The sequence below is a fragment of the Malus sylvestris genome, chromosome 7 (genome assembly GCF_916048215.2).
Source record: "Malus sylvestris chromosome 7, drMalSylv7.2, whole genome shotgun sequence".
Classification (NCBI taxonomy): Eukaryota; Viridiplantae; Streptophyta; class Magnoliopsida; order Rosales; family Rosaceae; genus Malus; species Malus sylvestris.
The window spans coordinates 25,162,328-25,188,344 of NC_062266.1; the positions used below are offsets into that span (position 1 = coordinate 25,162,328).

The following is a 26,017-nucleotide window of genomic DNA, read 5'->3' on the forward strand; positions in this document are numbered from 1 at the left end:
TTTGTAATTATGTGAGAAAATTGGACTAATGTAGCATGAAATACGGACGTGTTGCAATTTGTTATTTACAAACCAAGAAAAGTTTGAGTAAATGATGTTTTACTGCAATGGTAGAAAGTAATAATTAATAATTCCGTCTACTTTTTCATCCAAAAGTTGTGTGTGATTTCCACATTACTTCACCTTTTTCAAGAGTATTTTGGTGTTTTGAAATATCAATACAACTTTGTTAGAAGGGTGTTTTTGGTCTGTAAATGGATGTAGTTAATCATGGGTGACGCATTACAACAACATCTTAATTAAGGTGACGTATTGATTCAATTTTATTTTTTTCCTAATTAAGTGAGAAACGACAAGTTATGATTTGTTACACACCCTATCAAAGGTACTTGCATTACTAACTTGAGGGCTAGCGTACTTAATATGACCTCAACATATAATGAATCAATGCCTAAAATCCAAGTGATACTTGCAAAACGTTGCCTAATCATATTTTTTTTTATAAGTACAACTAACTCCCCGAGATTTTATGTTATTTTTACTATTTCAAAGGAAATTGCCACTTAGTATTATGATCTAGTGGTATTCTTTTTCACTTGTAAATGAGAGGTTTTATATTCGATTCTTGCTAATGGCGAATTTGAACCACATTTCTAGTTCAATTCTTGCCAATGGCGAATTTGAACCACATTTTTACTAGCACATTGTGAGACTAAGCCTACCCCTTCCTCTTAATATAGATAATATCGTTTGTTCAAAAAAAAAAAAAACGAAATTTCTCTGATTAAATGGCGGTGTTCTTTTTGTTTGTTGTAAAAGAGTTACCAAGTTCCAGCGTAGAAGTGCTGCCGAACACTTGCCAATCTGTGGTTACTCAGGTATGATCTAATTTTCATGGACCAAGATTTGATGATGAAATTGCTTGATCGGATCTAATGTTTCATGAATATGTACATGTAGTCATCTATCTTGTTTCTTTTTAAACCAATTAAAATTTGTCACAGTTTTCACAATTGTCACGAAATTGTGCATAGTTTTGTTCTGAAATTGGTTTGATATAGTTGGAGAGTCAGGTGAAGAATCTAGGATCAGAATTTATATCTTGATGTTGAGAGTGTGAATCCCCGTCGGGAAATTGAAGTCTCGTTTAATAATTTAAATGATCTTCGGTGTCTCTCTCCCTATATTATTAATTGGTTTTGGGTGGAACCTCAACTTCCATCACTTGACCGATTCGGTTAAATGATTAAGGTATTAGCTTTCTTCTACTAAACCACAAATGTCACGTTTTTCTTCATCAAGAAACGATTAGTTCTCAGAATCTTTTTAGGGCAGGAGTTCTCCAAGTTGGTCTAATTCACCAACACATTATGTTACTATGAATGGATGGAATTAATACGAGTCACCAGAAGCTACCGCTTTCATTTACTCTGAGCTGTCTATGGAAATCGACACAAATTCTGAATTTTAGGAAGATAGGTGGTATGCTGGTTTGTTAACTATGAATGGATGGAATTAGTTTTGGGGTTTGAACTTTGAAGTCTGTCTTTTGGTCATTACGAGTGCCACGATTTATACGTGTTTTACAAGGTAATCAGAATTTTTGTGCATCATCATACAGGGAAGTGGAAACTCGGGTGCTAATGTGAAGCGGCTTGAACAAGAAACGGAGGCAAAGATTCATCAGTTGAAAGTGAGGCTGCAAGAGTATCGCATGACATTGTGCGTATGCTTATGAACTACTCGACGAACGTGAACAACTTACAACTATAATCATGCGAAAGCTTGACGGCCACACTTAAATACTCTTTTGCCTTCCTATGTTTCTTTCCCTGTTTTCCCAATCGGAAGAGAATTTCTGCTTGGTAACAGTCATGCTTGTATTCTCTCGACCATTTTATCGATGCTCAAATGGCTGAGAAATGAGAACAAGGTGTTCTAATACTGATTGCTGCAAAGCTATCTGTAACACTAAATTACCTAAAGCAGAGAATCCATAAGGCCTCGTTGATCTAAAGAATCATGTTGTTTAGTTTAATTTCCGAGTCTGGTACCTCGTTTTTGTCCCTGCTAGGAATGAAATGCGAGGATATCCTGCACGATTTGCTCTCCCACTATTGCACAAGCAAAGAGTCCTGCCCCAACTAGTACAGGCCTTGCTCTTGATAAAGTTTTTCGCTCCTCATTTCCACATTCTTTGTTGTGCATCGCCCACGCCATTGCCGGCGGTAGAACTCCATATAGCATTGTCATACCATACCCTCCCTGCACAAAGAGTCAGTCAAAAGTCTTTAAGTTTTGCTTGTTTTCCTATATTTTTAATGTTAATATCTTTGTAGTTGATACAGTTATTCCGCTCTTTCTTATACTTACAGCAATGTCTGTGGCAGTAGATAATGCATCTGGAATACTAGTCGACACGATAAGAGATGGACCAACAACCATTGCCACTGCTGCAAGGCTAATTTGATTTCTTCCCCACCATTTTCTCAGCTCGAATGTGATGTCCGGTTGCTGCTCTAGTTAAGCAGTATGTTAGTGCTCTACATGCTTTGATCTGTGAATTAGAGAATTCTTTGCAACATTTTATTAGGGAGAGCAACTTCAAAGCTACCTCGAGTGTTTGCGTGGGGGAAGATATCGACGAGAGGTTGTTAAGTTGTTCTTTGAAAAACTCAGAGAAGCCAAGAAGAGTACCAATTAGTGATGTTCCAATTGCAAGGAGTGAGAAAGCTTCCACCATATATGAAACCCCACTCCATTGCACCCTACACCAAGTTAAAAAATATGGGATTATCAAATTATGTCAACTTAATGCAATTAACATAGTGTATGATATTGGATTTACCTCATAAGCAACTCAACAGGGTCAACAACTTGATCAGCCTGCGCAGAGAGGCCAGACAATGGAACAAGACTACCAAGAAATACCGAAATCCTTAGGCGTGCGAGATCACTTCCCAAATAAGCACAAAGAACTGCAAACAGATTCAAATATTATATGGCATAGAAAGGGTCAACTTTTCACAACAAGAACAAGTTCTATTCATCAGAGGATGGACTCCTTTACCGGGTGCTAGGTCATGATACACCAGAGAAAAGATAATCACAGGTACTGTAGCGGGGACTTTCCCCCAATCTCCATTTCCCTCTGCTCCTGACCACCCTCCAAACACAATGGCTAGCACCTCTATTGCTAGTAATAAACCTGGAAATCAAATGTGAACAAATGTGATGTCTGAATATCAAACATGTTCTGCAGAACGACAACAAAATCTAGAAATTAGTTTAGATGGCACCACCTATCATGGAAGCAGTGAGGAGTTGGTTAACTTGATCAGTGGCTCGAGTCCCACCTATGGCGATGAGCAGTGTAAAAAACATGGTAAAAAAGAAGCCGGAAACTGGAGCCGGAAGATTGATCAAATGGAAGAGGATATCTCCAGACTTGGAACTGTAAGCAATGACTGAAGTGTAGCCTAAGAAAATATAAATCAGAGTGACTAGAGTTCCACCGAAGTCTCCTAGAGTCTCCTGGGCCATAGTCCTAATAGAAATCACCTCCAGTTCATTTTCAGCATTGTCTTCGATTCGCTTCTTCCTCCTCATACTTACATTGATCTCGACAAGCAAAAGCGCCTCAATCAGGAGAAACCCCCAACATACCACCATGGATATTGAACTTGGAAGCAATCCCTACCATATTTGTAAAAAATTTGTAATTACAAATCACCAAACAACCAAAAAGGGTTTGCATCTTGCAAGGAGCTAATCTCGCCTAATCCTCTATGTCAGTAAAAAAAAAAAAGGATTGCACTAATTTGGTCAGAAACACTTTAAGGAGTTTAAGAATTAAAACCAGATGAGAGGGAGTTTAAGAATTACTGCTGGAGATGCTTTCTCCGGGAGTGCAAGGATCCCCGAGCCTATACTAGTACCGATGATCAAAGCAACTGCGCCAGCGATAGTTCCTTTCTTCTTGGGCTCCTTGGTAGGGTTTAGTGCCAACTGTGTAGAACCTGTCTGTGCCTTCTTTGCAGAAGCCTTCGGAGTAAATGATGAGTACTTATTCTGCTGCTGCTGGAGCAGCAGCTGGTGGTAGGAACAAGCATTGTAGCTGAAGCTGCTACTTCTGAGAGGAACAGTACTATATATATGTATGTCAAATTAAGCATTTGAAGCGAAGAGAAAGCAGAAAATTAATTCAGATGCATAATTTCATACATGTTGAGTTTTATGCAAATACTTGGGCTGTTTTGGTGAACTCTTCTTTTGTGATGGAAGGAGGTAGTTGATGTCGATGAAAACAAGAGTTTTGATTCCATATGTGTGCGTTGTTAGGGATGATAGATGGACTGTAGATTGAGGTTTAAGCAATTTCCCAGTAATCTTGGAGGTGGACCCTAGTAGAAAAACGGTTGGCGTCACTCCATATATCATAAGGAAAGACAAAGGGAGGGGTCCAGGTGAAGATATTTTGCTCTAGATTCTACGAGGGTCGCAAATACATCATTTGTGGCTGCTACTATTGGCATTTCAATACTGTTATACTCATACGAATTTTTCGTATTTTATAACGTTGGAATCAATGATGACATTTTTTAAGTGTCAATACTAGTTTTCTAAACTTTTCTAAAAACTCGATGCTTAAAAGCTTCATTTTAAGGAAATTCTATCGACGCTAAAAAATCATCTTGTACTCCTCCCTGTTGAGTAAATAAATACGGAGCGGATGATGAAATTTTTTCTTGTGCTAAAAACAATTCCTTTATCTTAATACCTCCATCAACATAGTAGTAACATACTAAATATCATACATGCCCACGGATACAACCCTAATATTGGTTAGCATTCAATAGTTGTATACTAACACAATCACAATCCAAGTGATGTATGGATTTGAATGGTTGCTAAACCATGGCAGAAAGGGACAAGAATATCTGCATATACAGAGGACGAATTCTGGAACAAAGTGTGATGGAAAACAACACTACAAAATTTCATACAAACATTAGGAGGCTACTAATGGCAATTTCTGCAGATTTTGTTCTTGGTCTAAACTTCAGTGTCCCTTGTTATCTTAGTGTATTTGAGGTTTGGCAAAACTTTGACAAACTATAGCCGTAAGGTCAGGCTTCATTGTATCTACACAGCTTATCTGCATATCTCGTTTTGCACACTAGATGTGTGGGCAAATGAAGTCTGAAAGATAACGTATTTATATGTGTCTTAAAGCAATCTTTCGTCCTCTACATAATCATACCCACATGTTTCAGAAAGTTTTTTCCAACAATGTTTTCGGTCACTATAAACCACAATCAGCTGTTAAATTATAGTTAACTAGATACATATATAGGGTAACTTCATCGTTTTTCAGTTTCACAATCTCGGCCAGAGAAGGTGCCAACCAAAGCAACGAGTCCCGTACTTCGTCAAATATATGTCACTTCTGTTTGAAGAGGACTTGTCCCCAGTACTGACCAATGATTGGATGCATCTCTTAGTTGTGTTGGATACATCTCTCACTTCTGTTTAAAAAGTTGTGTAAATAGCATGAGCTTTAGGTTCATGCAAATTACAAAAATTTACATTGGGCCTATTAGACATGTATAACCCAACTCATTGGGATAAATAATTTCTTCCAATCTTTTAGTTTTGGGTCGTCATTTCGTCCTGATATGACGATTGCACTTAATAATATTGTAAAGCATCACCCCATGTGTATTTGAAATGGGCATCGAAATTATTTTGACTATGATTTTATATGTGTTTAAAGTTATACGGAAAAAAAAAATTGTGGTTCACAATTTAATTTCATAATTCAATACCTGAAAATAGATTGACTAATGAATGTAGTTTCCACACCCATTCTTTTTCTCCCATGTTTTTTACTTGCACAACTCATTACTCTTTTAAGGAAAACTAATGAAAAGAGCTTGAAAACTTTGAGTTTTAACAATAAGGACAAAATAATGGTTAAAGTAAATAGTACCAGGATTGACTTTTTAGTGTAAAAATGTAATTTTTCGTTAAACTGAACAATATTTGGAGCTTTAAGTTCCTTGCTTTTATTTCTAGTTAAGTGAAGTTTCGTAAAGTAGCATGACAAGTCCAATAAACTAGGACAATGGCCCAAAAGGGAAAACAAAACCCAAATCACATGAATCCCTATCTGCTTAGAAGCAAGAGGTCGTCCTAACTGTTGTCTAGCTACTAGTACTTCGTGAAACTTATGGGGGCAAAATATCATTTAAATGTATCACATTGCATGGCTCGCAGATGAATGTTAAGGGGACTCCTTTAAAAATATAGATTTTCGATTATCTCATAGTTTTATGTTAATTCTTGTGTTAACATCATCAAATATTATGCAAAAAACATAAAGTAGCAGAAAGTTTATGTAAAGTCTCACTTTTGAGAGAGTCTCATTAACAGTTCTCTGGCTTTATTAACTTAATATGGTCTAATATCCTAGTGGATAATGTGTTGGGTTTCCACCCATGGGTCTCAGGTTCAAAACTTCCCCCATCCTAAATTATGTTTGAACGCTCCTCCCTCTTGATTGTTTTCGTTTGATTTATTCAATCGGACAGTAAGAAATAGTGAGAAGTGTGCGAGAAGTTAAAAGTATAGGTGAAAACTACATCCCTATTTATAACTAATAGGGAGGGATGTGTTAGAGATAAATATGAAAAGGACCTGGGCGTTATGGGTTATGGGTAGCAATATGAGAGGGGTTGTCACAGTCAACAAGAGAAGTCACTTAGTACTACGGTCTAAGTATTCCTCTTGTAAATGAGAGGTTTTAGGTTCGCTTCTCACCAAATGTGAAGTTGAACCACATTATTATGGTAACCTACTCCTCCACCATCTTAGTATATATATTATTGTTTGTTAAAAAAAAATATAAACAACAAGAGGAAAGGGTTCAATGTGGGGAAAATTTAAGTCTGTTTTGTACATGTTTCTGATATTGTTATCGAGGAAAAAATACACATTGCATGTCTTGCCTAGGCAAATATAATATAATCCTTAAGTGAAGACACAATTAGGGCTTAAAAGATATAGTGAAAATTGATAACCGTCAATTACTTCAAGTTACGCAATTATCAACGTTTAATGTATTTGCTCAACTCATATGATCATCATTCAATTTCACTTCATGTTGGATTGTCAGTTGTAAATGGAGGGGAATGATTTAAAGCAACCATGGTTCGCTTTTGTTGACGATTATCATCGACTATTGATCAACATGAATGACCGATAATGATGTTCATTCCATCACACTGACAATCATCTACCCATCTTGCTCATAGGGGCTTGAAATTCGATAGAATACTTTGATCAGGACTTGTATGTCATGCTTTGTGAAAGACATGGTGGTAGTAGTTTACAAGCACTAAGCAAAAGCAATAAAGCCCAAGTGGAACACTAAAACGATGTTTGTGAATATTAGTGGAACACTGCAACTATGTCCTTCCCTTACTTATCCTAAACAAATCACTAATATTTTTGTGGATAATACGTAATGGAACTGTCTAATCAACAACTAACAAATCAATTAACCTAATTAGATAAAAAAAAATTATAAACTCCCCAAGACATAAGGGAACTCTGCCTAACTAAGCAAATCAATCTTTTTTTTAGTCAAGTAATAGTGTTAATAAGTTAAATGTTAGATTAGTTACCGACGAAATTCGAGTCTACACCGTTATGTAAGGATACAACATTTTTTCACCACTGTAGTAAATGACCACTTGCAGCTAATCAATCTTTAATTCGGGTTTTTGGGGCAAGAATTCCATAAACAAATTACTGTTTTCAAAGACTTTTTTCCCCATTACACAATTATAATCAATGGTGGGGAGTTAGGGACTGAAACAGCAAAACCCTAAATCCTATTCAACGGTGGGGATTTGATATTACGGATGATCAAATTCTGTCTGTTATTTAAAATTCCATAAACAAATGACTGTTTTCGAAGACTTTTCCACCCCCATTACGCAAAATTATAATCAATTAGCCCCCACATTTTTTTGCGTTGAATTTGATTGGCCGTCCTTCAACAGTCAGCAGCAGCTTCAACGTTTCCAAGCAATCACTATTTAAATTATATTTTGTAAATCAAATAACGTGGTTTTAATAATTGAATTATTATTTAAATATTAATTAACGTATTTATAATTATATTATTGATTGTAAATTTGCTCTTAAAAATGGAACAAGACTTGGCTGTTGAAAATTCAGCAACCATTTCTGCTTACACCCAATCTTGGGTATACATGTGTCCAACTTTTGATTTTTTTTAATTAAAACTTGGACACGTGTCCACTTAAGATTGAATGTAAGCAGGAGTGGCTGCTAAATTGTTTAGCAGCCAAGTTAATTCTCTAAAAAACTAGTGTACCTAGCATTATCTATAAGTAAATATTAATTTTTGTTCCTATCCTATTAGAAAGCCATTGATTTAGGAATTAGATTCGCTCTGGACCTTAGTGTCGGGAGCCTAGGGATCAATTCATCTGGGCCTCACAAATTCAATACAACGGTCACTATTAACTCATTTTCCTGACCCACACACAAAACCAACGGCTCTTATTTCTTTTACACATCAATCAACAGTCTAGATGATTTGATTCCTAAGCTCCAGACACTAAGGTTCGGAACCAATCCAATTCCATTGATTTATTCAAGTTGACAGAACTTTGTAGTTTTATAAAATAAAGTAAAACTTGGCTTTCTGCGTACACGCGACGTTTGCTTTGTATTTCAAAGTACTACATTAACGTGTTTGGATTAGTTTCATCCTATTTGGTCACCTAGTAGGAACAAAAATTAATCACAGATATTTTTGTGGATAATACACAATGGAACCTAATCAGCAACTAAATAATGAATAAACCTAATTAGATAAAAAATTGTCAACTCCCGAGACATAAAGGAGCTCTGCCTAACTAAGCTAGTCAATCTCTAATTCAGGCTTTTGGGGTAAAAATTCCATTACACGTAATTATAATCAATTACCCCCACATTTTTCTGCGTTGAATTTGATTCACCAGCTTTAAGGTTTACAAGCAATGACTATCTTAGGTAAAGACAGTGCGAAGAAGACCATCTATATTTTGTAAATTAAATAATATGGGTATTGATTATTGAATTATTATTTAAGGTTTTATTAATGTGTTTTTTTTTAATTATTGATTGTAAATTTGCTCTAAAAAATTAGTATACCTATCATTATCCGTAAGTAAATATTAATTTTTGTTCCTCTCCAATGAAAAAAAGTCATTAATTTATTCAAGTTAGAGATAAATAAACCAGGATCCTCTGCATGTTTTTTTGGGTGGAAGGCTGGCTATGCAAGGATTTTAGTTATAGCGTTTATACAGATTTATGACACGTTAAAGCAAGGGTAATCGGAATAAAAAAGAAAAAGAAATATCTAGTGGGCCCTACACAAATTTTAGAATCCAACTCCAAAATTTGGAAGAATTGGATTCTCTGCAATTTGATGGTATTTGAATTCCAGATTGTTAGGAATCGAAATGGACCTTTTTCTCCTCATTATGCGCTCACTTATTTTTAAAATTTCAAAATTGACCTTTATTATTGGTAATCAATTTGATTAATTTGTAAATTTTAACAAGTCATTATTGTGAAATAAAAAACCCAAGGGGTTTGTGAAATCTGGCGTAACTAGAGTGGCAACCCAAACATGGTCCGGGTGATTACTCGGAGGGAGTTAAGGGAGTTGAGTCAGTTGACCGAGTACTAAACTGACTCTATCTTTTGTCATTCAATACTAAACTGTGATTACTCGTAGGTCAACTGACTCTATCCAAGATATATGAATAGTACTAAACTGTAGTACTGAATGACACCAATCCACGACTTGCATTAACATTATGTTTCAAATTCATATATATTTTGTCATTTAGTACTATAGGTTAGTAGTATTCATCTTTACTTGTAAGTGAGAGGTCTTAGGTTCGAATATCTTGGATAGAGAACTCGATGCCAAATTAAGTTGTCTATGCCGTGACTTAGCTGAACTTCCCTTCCTCTTAATTTAAAATATACAATTATACTAAAAAGAAAGTTCATATATCTTTTTTCCGGCAATATCTTTTAAATTCATAAATTAATATGGGAAAATTTATTTGAAACCATATAACCTCTCTTTATACCCAACTTAAATTTTAAATGTGAATTGTCTTTTTTACCTTATTGCATAATTACTATCAAGTACATGATGAAATTAACAATAAAACTAAAATTTATCAATAAACCCACACCCATCACCTAGGCACATGGGTTTGATTTACACTCTATGTTCTAAGAAATATTTAGAACTTTAAGGCGCTAAAGGTATTCATGACGGCTAAAGCCTAAGATGCTATCATAGATAAGGGTATTGTCCGCACTGCTCTCCACCACCAACACACCCATCAAACTTGAAATTGCATTGGTAGCCCATGTATCAAGACCAAAAGAACATCTGAAGAACTGAAGGGAGACTTTTCTTATGTCATTCGACGCGAGCTGGTTACCAGCAACATGCAGATGACTTAGTTCGATCTCAACAGCCTAGCTGTTACGAACTCTACCCTCATTACCCATAACACCTTTTTTTTTTTTTTTTTTTTTTGTGGTGAAATGATAACAAATTCAATGCAGTTAAGAATTGACTTAAACCAATATCTCTCTTCCCAAGCTCAGATTCATAGGAGGGTTGGACAAACTTGTGATACGTTTGGCCAGTCCAGTCAGTGCTAGTTTATCTGCAAGCACTGTTTTTTCAATCGGAGAACCGCAACGCATGATGCAAGATTTAAAGCCCTCATGGCAGCTGTGGTGGCACCACGACAATGATCTTCTCGATCAATCTTACGATTGCACAAAGTTCTTGATGTGTACTCAAGAATCATATTGACCATTCTAGAGTGATGGACAAAGCATTATTCAAAGTTTGTGGGTGACAGAATCAAAATCTTTTTTTTTGGTTTTAAAGTTTTGTCTTTATTTGAAGGAAAAATTAGGTTCACATTCTTCTTTTTACTACTCCATTAATTAAAATCCTATTCATTTTCAATTTTTGATCAAGGTATTTGGATATTAATAACATCATTAATTATTTGAATAATAAAATATTTTTATTTTTAAATATATTCCTTTAGTGTTAAAAATGTTACAATTAGTATATTTATATTTATGGCTAAATTTTTTATCATATATTTTTATTTTTGGTTTGTACCTCTTTTTAATTTGTACCAATTTTTTTTTCATTTTTAATTTATACCCATATATTAGTTTCTTTTTGTGCCCATATTTTTTAAAGTTTTATTTGTGTTTGTACCCATATGTATACCGTCATGTGACATTGTATATTTAATCAATGATAGAAAAATTACATATGGTATATTTATGTTTTATGCCTAAACTTTGTATCATATATTTATATTTTGAGTTTGTACCCACTTTTAATTTGCAACATTTTTTTTAAATTTGTAGTATTTTCTTTTTAGTTTTATTTTGTACCCATGTATTAATTTCTTTTAGCGCCTATATTTTTAAAAAATTCATTTGTACTCATAATTTTTTAATCTTTTATCTGTACCCTAATTTATTTATAATGTACTCATTCTTATGTGAAATGTACCAATTTTTTTTTGTAAAATGTACCAGTTTTTTTAACACTATGGATACATTCTTATGCCATTTATTATTTCTTATTTTTACATAGTTTTTATCCATTTATTCAATCAAAATGTCTGAATTTTTTATTGTAATCATTTCTAATAGTATTATAATGAGGGATTTTAAATTTATAGGATTATAAATCTCATAAAATATCAAACAATTAATATCAAAAGTATAAAAAATATAAATATTAATTGTCATATAATGAGGTGTACAAAGTCAAGGAACTTTGATCAAACTTTGAATATCATTAAGGTTTTAGTCAAAAAAATGTTAAGGATTAAGGATCGCGTCCAAATTATCAATTTTTTTTAATGAAATGGTTCACTCTTGACAAGAAATCTAACATACTTTCTGGTTTTGTTCTTTTAATCTATTGGGTGTAATGATAAATGTAAACATATTGAACTGGGCTTGTGAGGATGATTTAGGTAATAAATTTGGATTTAAAGAGATATTAATAGTTATACTAAAAAGACTTTAGGTATGACTTTGGGACGAAAAAAAAACTTCATCTACTAAATATTGAAAACCATGAAACTTGAGGATAGTAAACTGAGATTTACCCTATAAAATATATAATTATACTAAAAAAAAAGTTCATATATCTTTTTTCCGGCAATATCTTTTAAATTCATAAATTAATATTCAATATCGACTAGCGGTATTTACTATTTACCGTCGTATTAAGGTAAAAAAGAATCTCCATTGACCCGACAAACGGAACCCGCCCTACACGTCAGCACGTAAGACACGACTGGCCCCCACAACCCCAGCCGTATCTAGTCCAATCAGGGTCAAATTTGTCATAGAAAAATAAATTTAGACCCAAATGGAAAATAGAAACGGGAGGCGAGAATCAGCAGTGGCAGCAGTAGTGCGCGTCCATTCTCTCACCGAGACGGACGTGGCGCGCCGGGCCCCACGCGGTAAAGACAAGGGCGCGAAAGATGGAAATTTTCTTTTTAGCCCCCAACAGACCGTTGATCACGGACGAACAGAAGTCCTTTGATTCTATACCGTCGGATCAAACGAGACGAGTCAAACCAACGGGCTCAACCGTCCCCGTCCCAATGGTAACAGTCGAAATAAATATTAAAATAACCACCCGCCAGGGTAAAAGCCTACCACGACGTCGTTTGTCAGTTGATACATATTTAATTTAATAAAAAAATTGAAGGGGTATATAAAAAACAGACATGCTCTGCAGAGCTCTCTCTGTGCTTTGCTCCTCTTCTCTTCTTCTTGCTCTGCAATTCATTGGCTTTTTTCTCGGGTTCTGGTTTTTCATGCTGCTTTGTTAGCGTGCTCTGTAAAAGCACCCGAACTTACCCCAGAACGACCTCGTTTCGTCCCTTCTTTCCCTCTTTTATTTTCCTTCTCGGAGACTTCGATAAAATGGGAAGGCAATTTATTCCTTCTGCCTCAAAATTTTAATCATCCGAGATTTTTGGTTGCCCGAATTTTAATCATCCGAGATTTTTTGGGGGAGGACGGCGGCGATTATGAATTCAACTCAGACCGAAATGCAGGAGCCGAGCATCGACACCGATAAGCTGAGCTACGAGATATTCTCGATACTGGAGAGCAAGTTCCTGTTTGGCTACGACGATCAGAAGCTCTGGGTTCCCAAACAGGTATCTCCGTCCCCCACGCCGGTTTCCGACTCCAAACCTGACCCGGTCCAGCTGGTGGGCGTTCAGCTCCAATCTGAAAACGGCGTCGGGGCGATCAAAAACCAGAGGGGCAAAATCTGCATTCTCAGCATCGACGGCGGCGGAGGAATGAGAGGGATTCTCTCCGGAAAGGCCCTGGCGTATCTCGAGCAAGCGTTGAAGCAGAAATCGGGGAATCCGGACGCCAGAATCGCCGATTACTTCGACGTCGCCACCGGAGCCGGCGTCGGAGGTATATTCGCGGCCATGCTCTTCGCCACCAGAGACCACGCCCGCCCGATTTTCAAGGCCGACGACACGTGGCGCTTCCTCTCCGATCACGGCAAGAGCTTGTTCAACAACAACCGGTCCTCCTCCTCCGCCTCCTCGCCCGGTTTTCTGCGTCGCCTCTTTCGAAGTTCCGGTTCGGGCTCGGGTTCAACGGGGGCCGCCACGGCCGGTTTGGAAAAAGTAATGAAAGAGGCGTTCGCCGACGACGACAGGACGCTGACGTTGAAAGACACGCTCAAGCCGGTTTTAATTCCGTGCTACGACCTTTCCAGTAGGGCGCCGTTTCTGTTTTCCAGGGCCGACGCGCTCGAGACCGACAGTTACGACTTCCGCCTCTGGGAGGTCTGCCGCGCCACGTCAGCCGAGCCGGTAATCTTCGAACCGGTCCAAATGCAGTCCGTCAACAACCAGACAAAGTGCCTGGCCGTGGACGGCGGCTTGGCCATGAGTAACCCGACGGCGGCGGCGATCACGCACGTGCTGCACAACAAGCAGGAGTTCCCGTTCGTGCGAGGGGTTGAGGACATAATGGTCCTTTCAATAGGGAGCGGTCAGTTTCTGGAAGAAGCGAGGTACGAGTACGAGCAAGTGAAGAAGTGGCATGCCAAGGAATGGGCTCGGCCCATGGCCCGAATCGCCGGCGACGGGTCAGCCGACCTGGTGGACCAGTCCGTCGCCATGGCGTTTGGTCAGTCCGGGAGCAGTAACTACGTGCGCATTCAGGTACGAAACCGCCACACCTTTGCTAACGTGAGCACTGCGCGCATTTAATTCCAATCTTAATTCTATTTTTTTGTCACGGAATTAAATTTTCGGGGGGGGTGGGTGGGTTGTTTCTTTTGCTGTTTCTGTTGCCACTGACTGCGAGACGACACTCTTAGCCAGGCTGGGTAATGTTAACTTGCGTGTAGAGAGTGCTAACTTGCGCCGGGGGTATGTGTTTCGCTTTCATGCAAATAAATGCGGGTGTTTTGTACGTAAAACCTTTGGCCTCGTGTGGGGGGGCGCTGCAATTCCAAAGTTTTGCTATGCTGGAAGTGCACAGATTGGAGCAAAATTAGAGGACCTTTTGTTTTTGTTTGCTTGGTTGAATGTCCTTGCGAGCTTGAGAGGGGTCTGGTTTTGTTTTTTCAATCAAATTTTAGGACCGAGAGGGAAGGGGTTTTGGTTGGTCCGGCGTCGGTTTGGTGACTAGGACTTTCTGTCTTGGTAGACCAATTACAACTAGGCTTGAAGCCTAGAGTTGACGGGTTGTCCTAGAAATCGTTGTCTCAGTAAATGAAATTGACTTGGTTCTTAAAACTTTTTGCTTTTTTCAACTTTGGTCCCACTGCAATTGCATCCTATTGAATTTCCCTGAGAAAATTAAAGAGATAAATTTTATTACCTCTGAAGCTTGCCTCTTAGGGCAGTCTCCATAATGTTTTTACTTTATTTTTCCTTTTCTTTTACCTTTGTTTTGCCCTGCTGTGGAAAGTTGGAAAAATCTTGACCTGGGTTACTGTGGATTTCTGAACCTGTATTATTTCAGTAAGTAGTAACTAGTAAGTAGATAGAAATGGGTGGAGAGATGGGGTCACAATTTACTTAAATCTTAATTGACATCCAGTCTGTAATTATCTCTAAACCATATAGACTCAGACTATTTAAGTTGCACTACATATTAATCTTATTACTGTAGAAAGAGATATGTGGGGCTTCCCTTCCGGTCACTTCCCTCCATTTAGAAAATGAAATGGCTTTAATTGTAATATTATTTTTTTTAAGGACTTTTTAGCTAAACGGTTTCTAAGTTTGGCATAACTTTCACTTTGATCCTTGAGGTTTAAAATCGATATAAGTGGTCCGTAAATTGTCTACCGTCAATCATTTTAGTCATTCCGTGAATAATTTCTGTTTAATTGAGGACATTTTTTTGTCAATTCAACCCCTTTACTTGAACAAGTGGTTTCTTCAATTTAACGAAGATTTTTAACAAAAGAACCAAAATGATTGACAGTGGACAATCTAAGGGACTACTTCTATCCATTTTAAATTTATGGGACCAAAGCGAGATGTTATGAAAATCTTAAAGATTATTTTGACTAAAAGGCCAAAAAGCTATTATCATTGACCCACAACTTTTTCCTAATATTCTGTTTTTCCATCATGGCATATTTTATCTATGAGGTGGTCCTATATTAGAATTTGGAGCTGCCACCCAAATCCAAATTGTTTTCCACTGTTAGGTACATTTTGTATTAGCAATACATCCCATCAATTTGGATCTTTCCAAAGTTGTGCATTGCTTGGTTTTTAATGTTACAAGTGACAATGCATGTTTTTACAAAATTCTTGTTTATTTTGTTTGGAATTAGTTTCTTAAATTTCTGAGTCTGGATCAATCTAGAAATTAGTTTTCTTAAAACATGGCTAATAATTGGATGTTTAAATTGTAATATGTTAGGCAAATGGGACAAGTTTGGGACGTTGCGGGCCAAATGTAGATACAGACCCAAGTCCTAACAACGTTAAGAAGCTGGTAGGAGTGGCAGAGGAAATGCTGAAACAAAAGAATGTTGAATCGGTGCTCTTTGGCGGTAAGAGGATCGGCGAGCAGAGCAATTTCGAGAAGCTTGATTGGTTTGCCGGAGAACTGGTGCTCGAGCATCAGAGGAGGAGTTGCAGAATAGCTCCCACTGTTGCCTTCAAGCAAGCTGCTGCCAAAACTACTTAGAACTCAAAAGGTATGTGCTTTTTGTTCTGTTTACAAATTTTCATTAATCTTTATGTTGTGCACAAATAGGAACTTATCTCGTGATAAACGAAAACTCTATGGTGCTCAAGATTATTTTATTCTCGGATCAAGGATCTAACGGTTAAAAAGTATACTAATTTTACGTTTTGAATTGAGTAGGACTCATGTTCAGCATTTGAGTTTGACGCATGCTGACTAAACAACTCGTGCATTTTATGTCATTTTTGAAGCTTGTAAAATCATCAAATCTAGGTAGATCTGCTATATATAGGATTGGTTGTCAGAATATTATTAGAACAAGTACCTTCTGTAGTTGTGACACTGTTGGAGTGGGAGAAAGTCTTAGGCACTAATTGCTTGTATCTTATCATGATAGGCGTGCATTGTATGTACAAATTTAAAAAAAAATGTTGGTGGGATTCATATTATAATTATTATTAGTAAACTTAATTAATAAAAAGATTATGGGTTCCACTAATAATGTTTACATACATGCCATCTTATCATTTATCTGGTGCATGTTAGGTGCAATGAAACTTTGTCATGAGTATGCATTGAAAATTCTCAAACTTCTAGATTTTTTGTTGTGTTCGGTATACGGGGTGGTGCATCACGTGTCACTATATAAGCGGTGAGATACTTGTGTTAAAAAATTAACAAATTAAAAAAATAAAAATTCCCACATCTTATATAATAACACGTGTTGTACCACCCATGTTCCGGACACAATGAAAAATTTCTTCTGTATTTCTGTGGCCTGGACTTGTCATGGTCTTCCTCCTTTACGACAATCTGTATGTTGTTGTGATATATGTTTATGTATAGACAAGACACCAAAACAAAAAACAAGGGTAAAAAAAAAAAAATGAATGCTTAGAGCCCCATCTGCTGTCGGCCTACCGACACTTGAGTTTTTGACTAAAATTTTAAGGGACATTTTGGATAATTTCATCCACAAATTGGGAAAGGCATGGGAGGGGAGGGTGCTGTGGTCATTTGATAGGGAATCAAATCTTTGTGGTCCTAATTTCTAAAGGCAATTTCCGTAGTCCGGAAAAAAGGTTGGTTCTTTTCCCTCCTCCTTGTGAGCCATGCTGCCATGCAAATGTTTAGTGTGAATGTTTTGGTTGCTGTGTTGCAAATGTCGTTGCCCTACCCAATCACACCATGCCTATTTGGGCGAAGGCCTCATCCTACTAGCCAATTTAGAACTCAAACATTCAACTTCTTAAAATTACTTAAATGCCGCGCACTAAATAAGCAAATATTTTCCACGAAATAGTTACCGAGTCTGGTTTATTGTTTCACCGATGCATCAATGTCTGTAGATTGTGTACACGTAGTGCTTTGCGGTCCATGACCTTTTATAATGCTCGATGGGAGCCGTATTCCAACATTGACGGACAGAAATGTTTATTTCGTGTACAAATCACTGGGGCCATATGCTTGAGGCATTGTTTAATCAATCATGAGAAATGCCAAGAAAACTATCTCAAAGTGAGATTCTATATAGAAGCTCTGCCATTTCATACTGTAACGTTAATTTCTGTATCAGTATTATATAACATTGTGCTAAAAAGAGTTTGAATTTTGAGTCTCTTTAGAATTTTTCATCAATAATTTTTAAGACCTATATGTTAGGTAGAGCCTAGAGGATTAGGACCAGCAATTGTCTAGAATGCTTTAACGGTCTTAAATTGTTGTGTCCGAGTAGTCTTATGTAATAAATAGTTGTACGGAAAATCACATGGACTAATTACATTTGATAAACCTGTGGGGTATAAGTGTTGGGGTTGGTACACTTCCCAACTAACTTTTAACAGACTTGTGGGGAAAAAAAAAGCCAAATTGGTCAAATTTCTAAAGTTTTACACTGTTGCTTCATCAATCCTCTTTTTTGTTCGAACTGTTCTATCTGTTTCCTATACTTTTCCAAGTCATACTTGGAAGTTTGTATAAGTATGTAGAAGAAATGTCACGCATAAGAAAGTTAAGAAATCTGGTAGCGGTTTATAAGATGTTGAATCATTCTTGCTATTACCAATTGATTTTAGCACGGAACCTTAATTTCATTTAGTTTGAACAGTATACTTTTGATATTAACCCCGACTTCGAAAAATTGAAGCCCTTTGGCAATTGCAAATCATCTATCTTTATGCAATTCAAATGTATGTTTTTACCTGTAGAAGTGAATCATGACAGTAAATATTTTGTCCCAAATATTGCAGGAGATAGAGAGACATCATCAAGGGAAGGAAGAAAAAACAGGAGGAGAAAAGTAAATTGTCACAAACAGCTTTTACTTTTTTGTAAGGTGAATAGGACAAGTAGCCAGTTTGTAAAAAGGGGTGGGGGGAGGGGAGAGATCTGAGGGGGATTTCTTTGCCTGCCAGAGGACATGCATTTGTGGCTTCCCACTCTCAACCTTTTTCAATGTCAATTGTCAAGGGACCAAAGTGAGAGAGCTTCAAAAGCTTTTGAGAGGTTAAGCAGACAAAAAAGAATCAGGTATCATATATTCAGTTTCAAAAATTGAGTACTCATCATGGGTGGGAAAATCTGCTTCCATGTTTGTTATTTCTTCCCATACCCTTTTCTTTCTTATGTTTTTCACTTTTCCCCCCAGATGTTTTTCCATTTCCTGTCTTTTCATCCTTGTCTCAAGAAACTTGAGGGGTGGTGGTTGGTGGTGGCCGGTGGTGGTGGGCTAGCTACCCTACGATGAAAACCCAGAATTGAATACATAGTCAAAGCTATTTGTCTGCCTTTGGCTTTTTGTTTTTATTTTCTCATTGAATATATAGATATAGTGGTGGGGTGGGAAAAGTAGTTTTTCAGGTGTGGTGTGGGTTATAATTTTGAAGCAACTGACCATATCTTTCTCTCCTGGGTGGGGTGGGGGGCTTTCTAGGGTTAGGGGAGAAAAGTAGTATTCTTTGGTTTTTCCTGCATGTTCAAGTGTATAATATTTGAAGTCGCAGAATTGTTTAAAGAAAGCAATTTCAACTTTTGTTCTTCTCTTAGCCGTGTACATTTTTATAATTTAAACAAGTGTTTGGTTTGGTTGTTTTGTTCTGGTGGCTGTGGAGTTCTTCACTTTTTCTTGAGTTAGCGTTCATGCTTTTGACTTTCGGTTTTTTGGGAAAGACGTATATGGAATGAATACGTTATTTGATTGACATGAGACGCTATATTGACGGTATATCCGCACCATATAAAGTTTTGTGGCATTATTGACTTTAAAGAATAGATGGAGAGGGTTGGCGGGTTTGAACGTTTTAGTCATGATGCATCTGCGCATGACTTACTTTTGTGTATTCTTCATGGAGAAGGGTCAGCGCGGCTGCTATGAACACATTCTTTCACTACTTTTAATAGAATGAAAGTGAAGATTCTATTCAGACCCAAATATTCACTCACAATTACAGTCCACATCAGAATCCACTACCTTGAACATTTATATATTTGTATCATATTTTCGGTTCATACATTGAGTTCTCTTTTTCTAAGTTTGGAGACTTTAAAGTTCTAAAAAATTTTGGACTCCTTTTTTACAATAAGAACTCGACCAATCAATTAGTTAGTACAAAGGTACTATTAAAACACTACAAATGGACTGCAAAGACACTAAATTAAGGACTTATAAATACTAGCGGAGCCTGAATTTTCAAATAATAGAGTTATTATTTCAACCCACAGAACTTCATTGGACCGTTCCTTAAGCACCTGATAGGAGGCATGTCGATCCTTGCAAGATACGTTGAAGGCTTTATGCCAACTACTATATGATATGTAAAGGCTTGTCATATGAAATTATAAAGTAATGTTGAAGACTACAAAGGGTTGTCAACTGAGGTATTTCATCAAGCATCTAGTGCACACAATATAGTCACACACATGAAGAGAAAAAAGGAACATGGATGATAGAAAAAAAAATATATATAAGAAGTAGGACTAGGAGGTTGTAATTTAGTTTGTCCTAACTGTTTATAGGATCAAATGCAAGACATACAAATATACATGGGTTGTTTAAGTTGTTGGGGTCATAGACAACCAATGATCCCATGTTGACTTTGCTACGACTCACAAGTGGCACCTTTCAAGGTATCATTTGAAGGTTCCCGCAAGCGTATTGCATCCATTCATTCCTCAGTATATATATTTGTCTAATAATTTGTGAATGATGGAAATTATAAAGCTTATAAATAGTTTTCACAACTGTTTATATTATATGCAATATTCATCTTATCTTAACGAAGAAGTTTTGTTGTGTCACCGAGTACATACACCACATATTTTCGATCCCTATCCTTAGTGTTCAGACCAACTATTAAGTTTGGGGAGGAACCGGTTGTTTGATCGAACAAAAGGCCAAAAGCAAACATTGAGAAAAAGTGTATATATAGCAAAATGTAACTTGTTTTTCATCCATGCCACTTTATCTCATGACCAAGGAATCCAAAACGTGTTACTCTAAATCTTTCAAGATCAAAGAAAGATGTCCAATAAAATTCCCCAAAAAAAAAAAAGGAAAAATGCAACTTTTGGGACCTCATGCAAACCATGACTACTTGTTTGTAATTAGTTACTTGTGGTAATCTAACTTTTGTAGGTACCTTCTGCCCTCTTTGAAATTGCCTCTTCAGTGTGGGCATCTTATCACTGTGGCCATAATTATTTTGCAACTTTTGCTTCCCAAACTTCCCCACTTGATTACTACTACATGCATGGCAAGCAATTTGCCAAGGACTTATGATCAAGCAAGCATCCAGTTTACCCAACTTTAAACACAATTAGTACAAGAAGTTGAAGCCAAAAGGGTTGATTAGACCGATATTACTCCGCATAAATTGGCTTTAGTGAAATTTTAACCAATCATTGACCCACCAAATCGAATTGGTGCGTTGTCGGGTATACCTCCTTGTCTACCTATTTGCAATTGACAAATTCTCGTTGTCCTCATGTCATAACCAGAATCATTTAATGATTACCTTTTAAGATTATCTTTAAAAAAAAACTCAAATTGACATTTGTATAGCAATCCATATGTATTAAATAAAGGGACGATTCACCATGAGTACCTTAATTGACATCCAAACCATTGATTTGCTTGTTTATATAAGTCACTGAACGATCTCTAATTCAATTGATTTCTTTAAAAAGATGATTGTTAAATGATGATCAAATATATGAACAGTTCTAATTACACGTATGACTACAGTTTGTTAGTCATACACAAGAAATTGCACTCAAGGATGCACCTAAATCTTGTTCAACCAAATTGAGTTTCACCTGAACCAAATTATTGTTCAACCAAAAGTATATTGCGAGGTTGGCAGTGCCTGCCCTTTTGCATTTTAAGTAAATATTCAAAGTCTAATCCCTAGCTATTACCCTATGCTTAACAACTTTTCCGGCCTATTTATGAAAAGAAAAGAAAAGTGAATCGTCCCTTTTGGATTTGGATCCTCGTCGGATTCATTCCTAGGATCAACGAACACAGACCGTTGATAAAAAATCGTGAGGTCCCAATTAAATGCTTTTTATATTTTTAAAAGTAAAACAACATCATTTTGTGTGAAAAATATAAAAAAGAAAAAAAATTGTGGCCACACGATTTTTGATCAACGGTCCATGTTTGTTGATCCCTAGGATCCCCAGGGAGGCGATCTGGCGAGGATCCAAATCCCTCCCTTTTAACCCCTCCCCATAACCTTCCTTTTTTTTTTTTGGAAACTAGGAGATTCATTACCCGGGCAAAGATGCCAAACATAACATGGAGAGCCTACAACAAGGCAAGCAAACAACAAAGTGAAAGAAATATATCAAGCAGTGGAGGGAGTTACAATGAAGACGCATTAGCCAAGCTAACACGTCGCCCCCTCCACTGCCCTCACAACATTAAGGAGGACAAGGTAAACCATCATTGTGAAGCACATGAACTAATGAAGATGGGGGGACTGTTGATCCAGGTAACATCACACATCTTCGAACTTCTCTACGATGCCAACGAGTCTGCCGCCATGTTGGTTGATCTCTTGGAGTCCAAGACCAACGATAGTCCTGAAAAGACACCCTAGCCTTTTAACTTTCACTAAGGTAGGGTAGGCCTCCCATCTGCCATTTTCCAGCGAATCCGAAAGAGAGGAAATGGATTCGTAGGAATCAGATTCAACAATAACCATTCAAAGCCCCAAAGCCATACCAAATCCACATCCTTTGAGAAGGGCCAAGGCTTCAGCTGCATCAACGATCAATCATCAAACCCTAATCACCATTGTAATTTGGCTTTGTCACTCTTTTCACGTGTAGCTTGATGTATATCAAAGCTGGCCAAGGCCCAGTGCAGGCAGGGCAACCGTCTGGGGTCCAAAATAATTGGGGGCACCAAAATTATTAGGGTGGTATATTTATATATGTTTTCATAAGAGTATAAATTTATAAAATTTGGTTCAATGACAAAGAAATTTAACTAGAACTTGTGGTTTTGTTGTTTGAAATTAATGAGGAGGTATTGGGTTCAAAACACCATGTGTGCTTATTTACTTTTCAATTTTTACAATTTTTACGAATTTTTGTTTGGTTGTTAATTTATTTTTAATTAGTACATTTGTTCCAATTCAAGTCTAATCTTCAACAAAGAGTAATGCGTTGATCAATTTTTTAGATCAAATTTGCAAATCATATGATGTGTCATCAAAAAGTTTAATTTAGTACCCATTTATTACTTATACATATTGTTTGTACCATACTTGACCAATCCCGAAACTACCGAGCACCGGCCAACGCTATACTGTCAAGGACCCAGAAGAGTTCCCCTCCGACCAGGAGGCCAATCACTACTCGACACGTGTCAAGATTAGAAGCCAATCAGAGCGCAGCACGTGTCGACATCAAGAACCAATCACAACATGACACATGTCAATGTGACAAAGCTACAAGTTTTTCTATAAATAGGGGTCATTCCCCCACAATATTGCCTAATGCCATTTTGTGTGAAATCATTCACAAGAACTCACTAAATTGAGAGCTTGATCCTTTGTACTTGTGTAAGCCCTTCACTACTAATAAGAATTCCTCTACTCCGTGGACGTAGCCAATCTGGGTGAACCACGTACATCCTGTGTTTGCTTCTCTGTCTCTATTCATTTACGTACTTATCCTCACTAGTGACCGAAGCAACCAAGCGAAGGTCATAAAACCTGACACTTTCTGTTGTACCAAAGTCTTCGCTGATTTTGTGCATCAACATTTGGCGCCGTCTGTGGGAAACGACACTTATTCCTACTCTCTTCAGCTGTGTCAAGCTGGTTTCTATCATTCGTACACTTTCTTTTGACCAGGCATCCCTCTCCAACATGGGAAGCGAAGGAAGCCACAGCACACAGAATGACACCCCCCTTGCACATAGTGCGAAACAACGAAAGAAGGAAGGAAAACGAGTTCTTCTTCAAGCTAAAGTCGATGAGTTGGAAGCTCAGAACAACAAGATAGCAATGAGGAATGAGGTCCTCCAGGAGCAATATGAGAAGCTCTTCGAGACACTCCACGAAGCTAGGCAAGCTCAGACACGCGAGCTTGTTGCCCCCGTGGAAGTCAACCATCAACTGGGTGCCCTCCAACATGGAGGGTCACATGCATTCGACATAGATATCCCTGATAGGGAACAGATTACCCCTCGACTTGATAATCAACATGAGGCTTCTCTTAACCCAGTTGCTTCGACCCGAACCATGAGAAGTGGAGGGAGACACCTCTTTGCTGAAGGGGCAGAAGGATCGAAAGCCGTCTTTCGCGATTGTCGGGATTTCCTGAAGCAACGTCGAGAGAATTCCATCCATATAAGCTCAAAGATTAATGACCCAAGGATTTCTGAGAGACTCGGTCCCCTGCCACGGCCCAAGCCGGCCACCAATTTGGGGAATGGGCAACAAGTCCTAGAGAGACATGAGGGTACAGGGGACTCAGAGGTGTTCCGACAGACATACCCTGGAAGCCAGTACAGCGAGTCCAGGGAAAAATCACATGCCCTTGATCAAACCTTCCTAATTCCAAGAGGAGATGGAGATTTACGAAAGAAAGCTCCAGTGACACATAACTCCACTCAGGACCCCCTTGTCCTACAACTTCTTGAGGAAGTAAACAAGTTGAAGGCTGAACGTCAGGCTGAAATACCTGACTGGAACCAACCCAGGCCTGGCCCTCTTACAAGGAGGATCCTCAACACCCCCCTTCAAGCAAAGACAAAGCAGAAGCTTGGCTTGCAACTTTATACTGGAAAAGAGGACCCGATTGAGCACCTTAACCTCTTTGAGTCCACCATGGCATACCGGATGCACACCGACGAAGAGCGATGTCTTCTCTTCCCCTCCACCCTCTCTGGCGGAGCTCTAAATTGGTATTGTCGTCTTACACCTGAGACGGTAGACTCATTTGAGGAATTGAGGAAACTATTTGTTTCCCAACACATTTTCCAAACCGATCGCTTGCACTCTGCAGATGACCTGTACACTATCCGCCAGAAGCCAGACGAGTCATTACGTATGTATGTTGGCCGCTTCAGCCATGAATACTCCCGGTGTGCCGAGGCAGACGACAAGACTGCCCTCAAAGCCTTCACGGCAGGCCTACGTGATTGTTTCTTTAAATACATGATCAATGCCAATACTTGGAAGACTTACTCTGAAGTGATGGCGCATGCTTATAACCATGCCTCCGCCGAGGCAAAGACATATCAGGAGAAACCCCCTACAACCATCCTTTATCAACAAGTGGGAGGTGGAAGCCAGACTCACCTAAATGAGAAGACCTCGACTTTCCAAACAGCAGTGGCACCTCCCCATGCCTTGCATAATGCTTCACCGAATCAACAGACATATCAATTTCAAGGCAAGAGGAAGGATTTCCATCCTCACCACTCTCCTTTCAGTAAAAAGAGTAAGGGACACTATCCCGATAACCAAGGGTATCGCCACAATAGCGCTCGCCCCCAGGCAGTCAATGCAGTGGGTCAAACCCGCGTCAAGGGTATCGCCACAATAGCGAGGTTTTAGCCTGCCATACTTAAGGTGTCTTACGCCTGCCGAGGCGGAAATCGTCCTTCGGGAAATACATGAGGGAGTCTGTGGAGATCATGCTGGATCTCGGTCCCTAGCACACAAGACTTTTCGCCAAGGATATTACTGGCCAACACTCCACCAGGATGCCATCAAAGTATCCCGCTCATGTGACAAATGTCAACGATATGCAACTATTCCTCATTCCCCTCCAGAGCCTCTTACTCCTATGATCAGCCCTTGGCCCTTCGCCCAGTGGGGACTTGATTTGATCGGCCCAATGCCGGCAGGGAAGGGCAAAGTCTGTTACGCAGTCGTTGCAGTGAACTACTTCACAAAGTGGGCCGAAGTAGAACCCTTGGCAACCATTACTGAGGCAAAGATAGAAGACTTCGTGTGGAAGAACATCCTTTGTAGATTCGGCATTCCCAATGCGATAGTCACTGACAATGGGCGATAGTTTGACAACAAGAAGTTCAGGTTGTTCTGCTCTAAGTTCAACATCAACTTATGCTTTGCCTCTCCAGCTCATCCCCAGTCTAATGGACAAGTTGAGGCCATCAACAAAATAATCAAGC

General features: G+C 38.1%; 2 protein-coding genes and 1 long non-coding RNA gene across 4 annotated transcripts; 2 read left to right on the plus strand and 1 right to left on the minus strand.

Moving 5' to 3' along the window:
• The first annotated feature begins 762 nt into the window (after positions 1-762).
• On the plus strand, positions 763-1,777 carry LOC126628968 (uncharacterized). Its single transcript, XR_007625639.1, has 2 exons — positions 763-878; positions 1,622-1,777. It is a non-coding gene; the product is annotated as an uncharacterized LOC126628968 (long non-coding RNA).
• LOC126628966 (uncharacterized) lies at positions 1,656-4,416 on the minus strand. Of its 2 annotated transcripts, none has more exons than XM_050298854.1 (8): positions 4,225-4,416; positions 3,886-4,132; positions 3,303-3,696; positions 3,071-3,208; positions 2,849-2,978; positions 2,615-2,768; positions 2,374-2,514; positions 1,656-2,265 (listed from the first exon to the last, which is right to left on the minus strand). In XM_050298854.1, exons 1-8 carry the CDS (start codon positions 4,323-4,325, stop codon positions 2,071-2,073), a joined length of 1,500 nt encoding a protein of 499 aa, XP_050154811.1. In that variant the 5' UTR covers positions 4,326-4,416; the 3' UTR covers positions 1,656-2,070. The 2 variants fall into 2 exon arrangements, with proteins under 2 accessions (XP_050154811.1, XP_050154810.1); XM_050298853.1 differs by having other exon boundaries at positions 3,886-4,147.
• Positions 4,417-12,898: 8,482 nt separating this feature from the next.
• On the plus strand, positions 12,899-19,453 carry LOC126628967 (patatin-like protein 6). Its single transcript, XM_050298855.1, has 3 exons — positions 12,899-14,369; positions 16,093-16,372; positions 18,612-19,453. Exons 1-2 carry the CDS (start codon positions 13,206-13,208, stop codon positions 16,360-16,362), a joined length of 1,434 nt encoding a protein of 477 aa, XP_050154812.1. The 5' UTR covers positions 12,899-13,205; the 3' UTR covers positions 16,363-16,372; positions 18,612-19,453.
• Positions 19,454-26,017: the final 6,564 nt, after the last annotated feature.

Bases quoted from the DNA above. Each gene is read 5' to 3' on its own strand.
- LOC126628967 (XM_050298855.1), top strand. From the start codon at position 13,206: ATGAATTCAACTCAGACCGAAATGCAGGAGCCGAGCATCGACACCGAT. The intron at 14,370-16,092 runs GTACGAAACCGC...GTAATATGTTAG, and splicing joins GTAACTACGTGCGCATTCAG to GCAAATGGGACAAGTTTGGG.
- LOC126628966 (XM_050298853.1), bottom strand. From the start codon at position 4,325: ATGGAATCAAAACTCTTGTTTTCATCGACATCAACTACCTCCTTCCAT. The intron at 3,209-3,302 runs GTGGTGCCATCT...TTTGATTTCCAG, and splicing joins CCTCACTGCTTCCATGATAG to GTTTATTACTAGCAATAGAG. The intron at 2,266-2,373 runs GTAAGTATAAGA...CTCTTTGTGCAG, and splicing joins CTACTGCCACAGACATTGCT to GGAGGGTATGGTATGACAAT.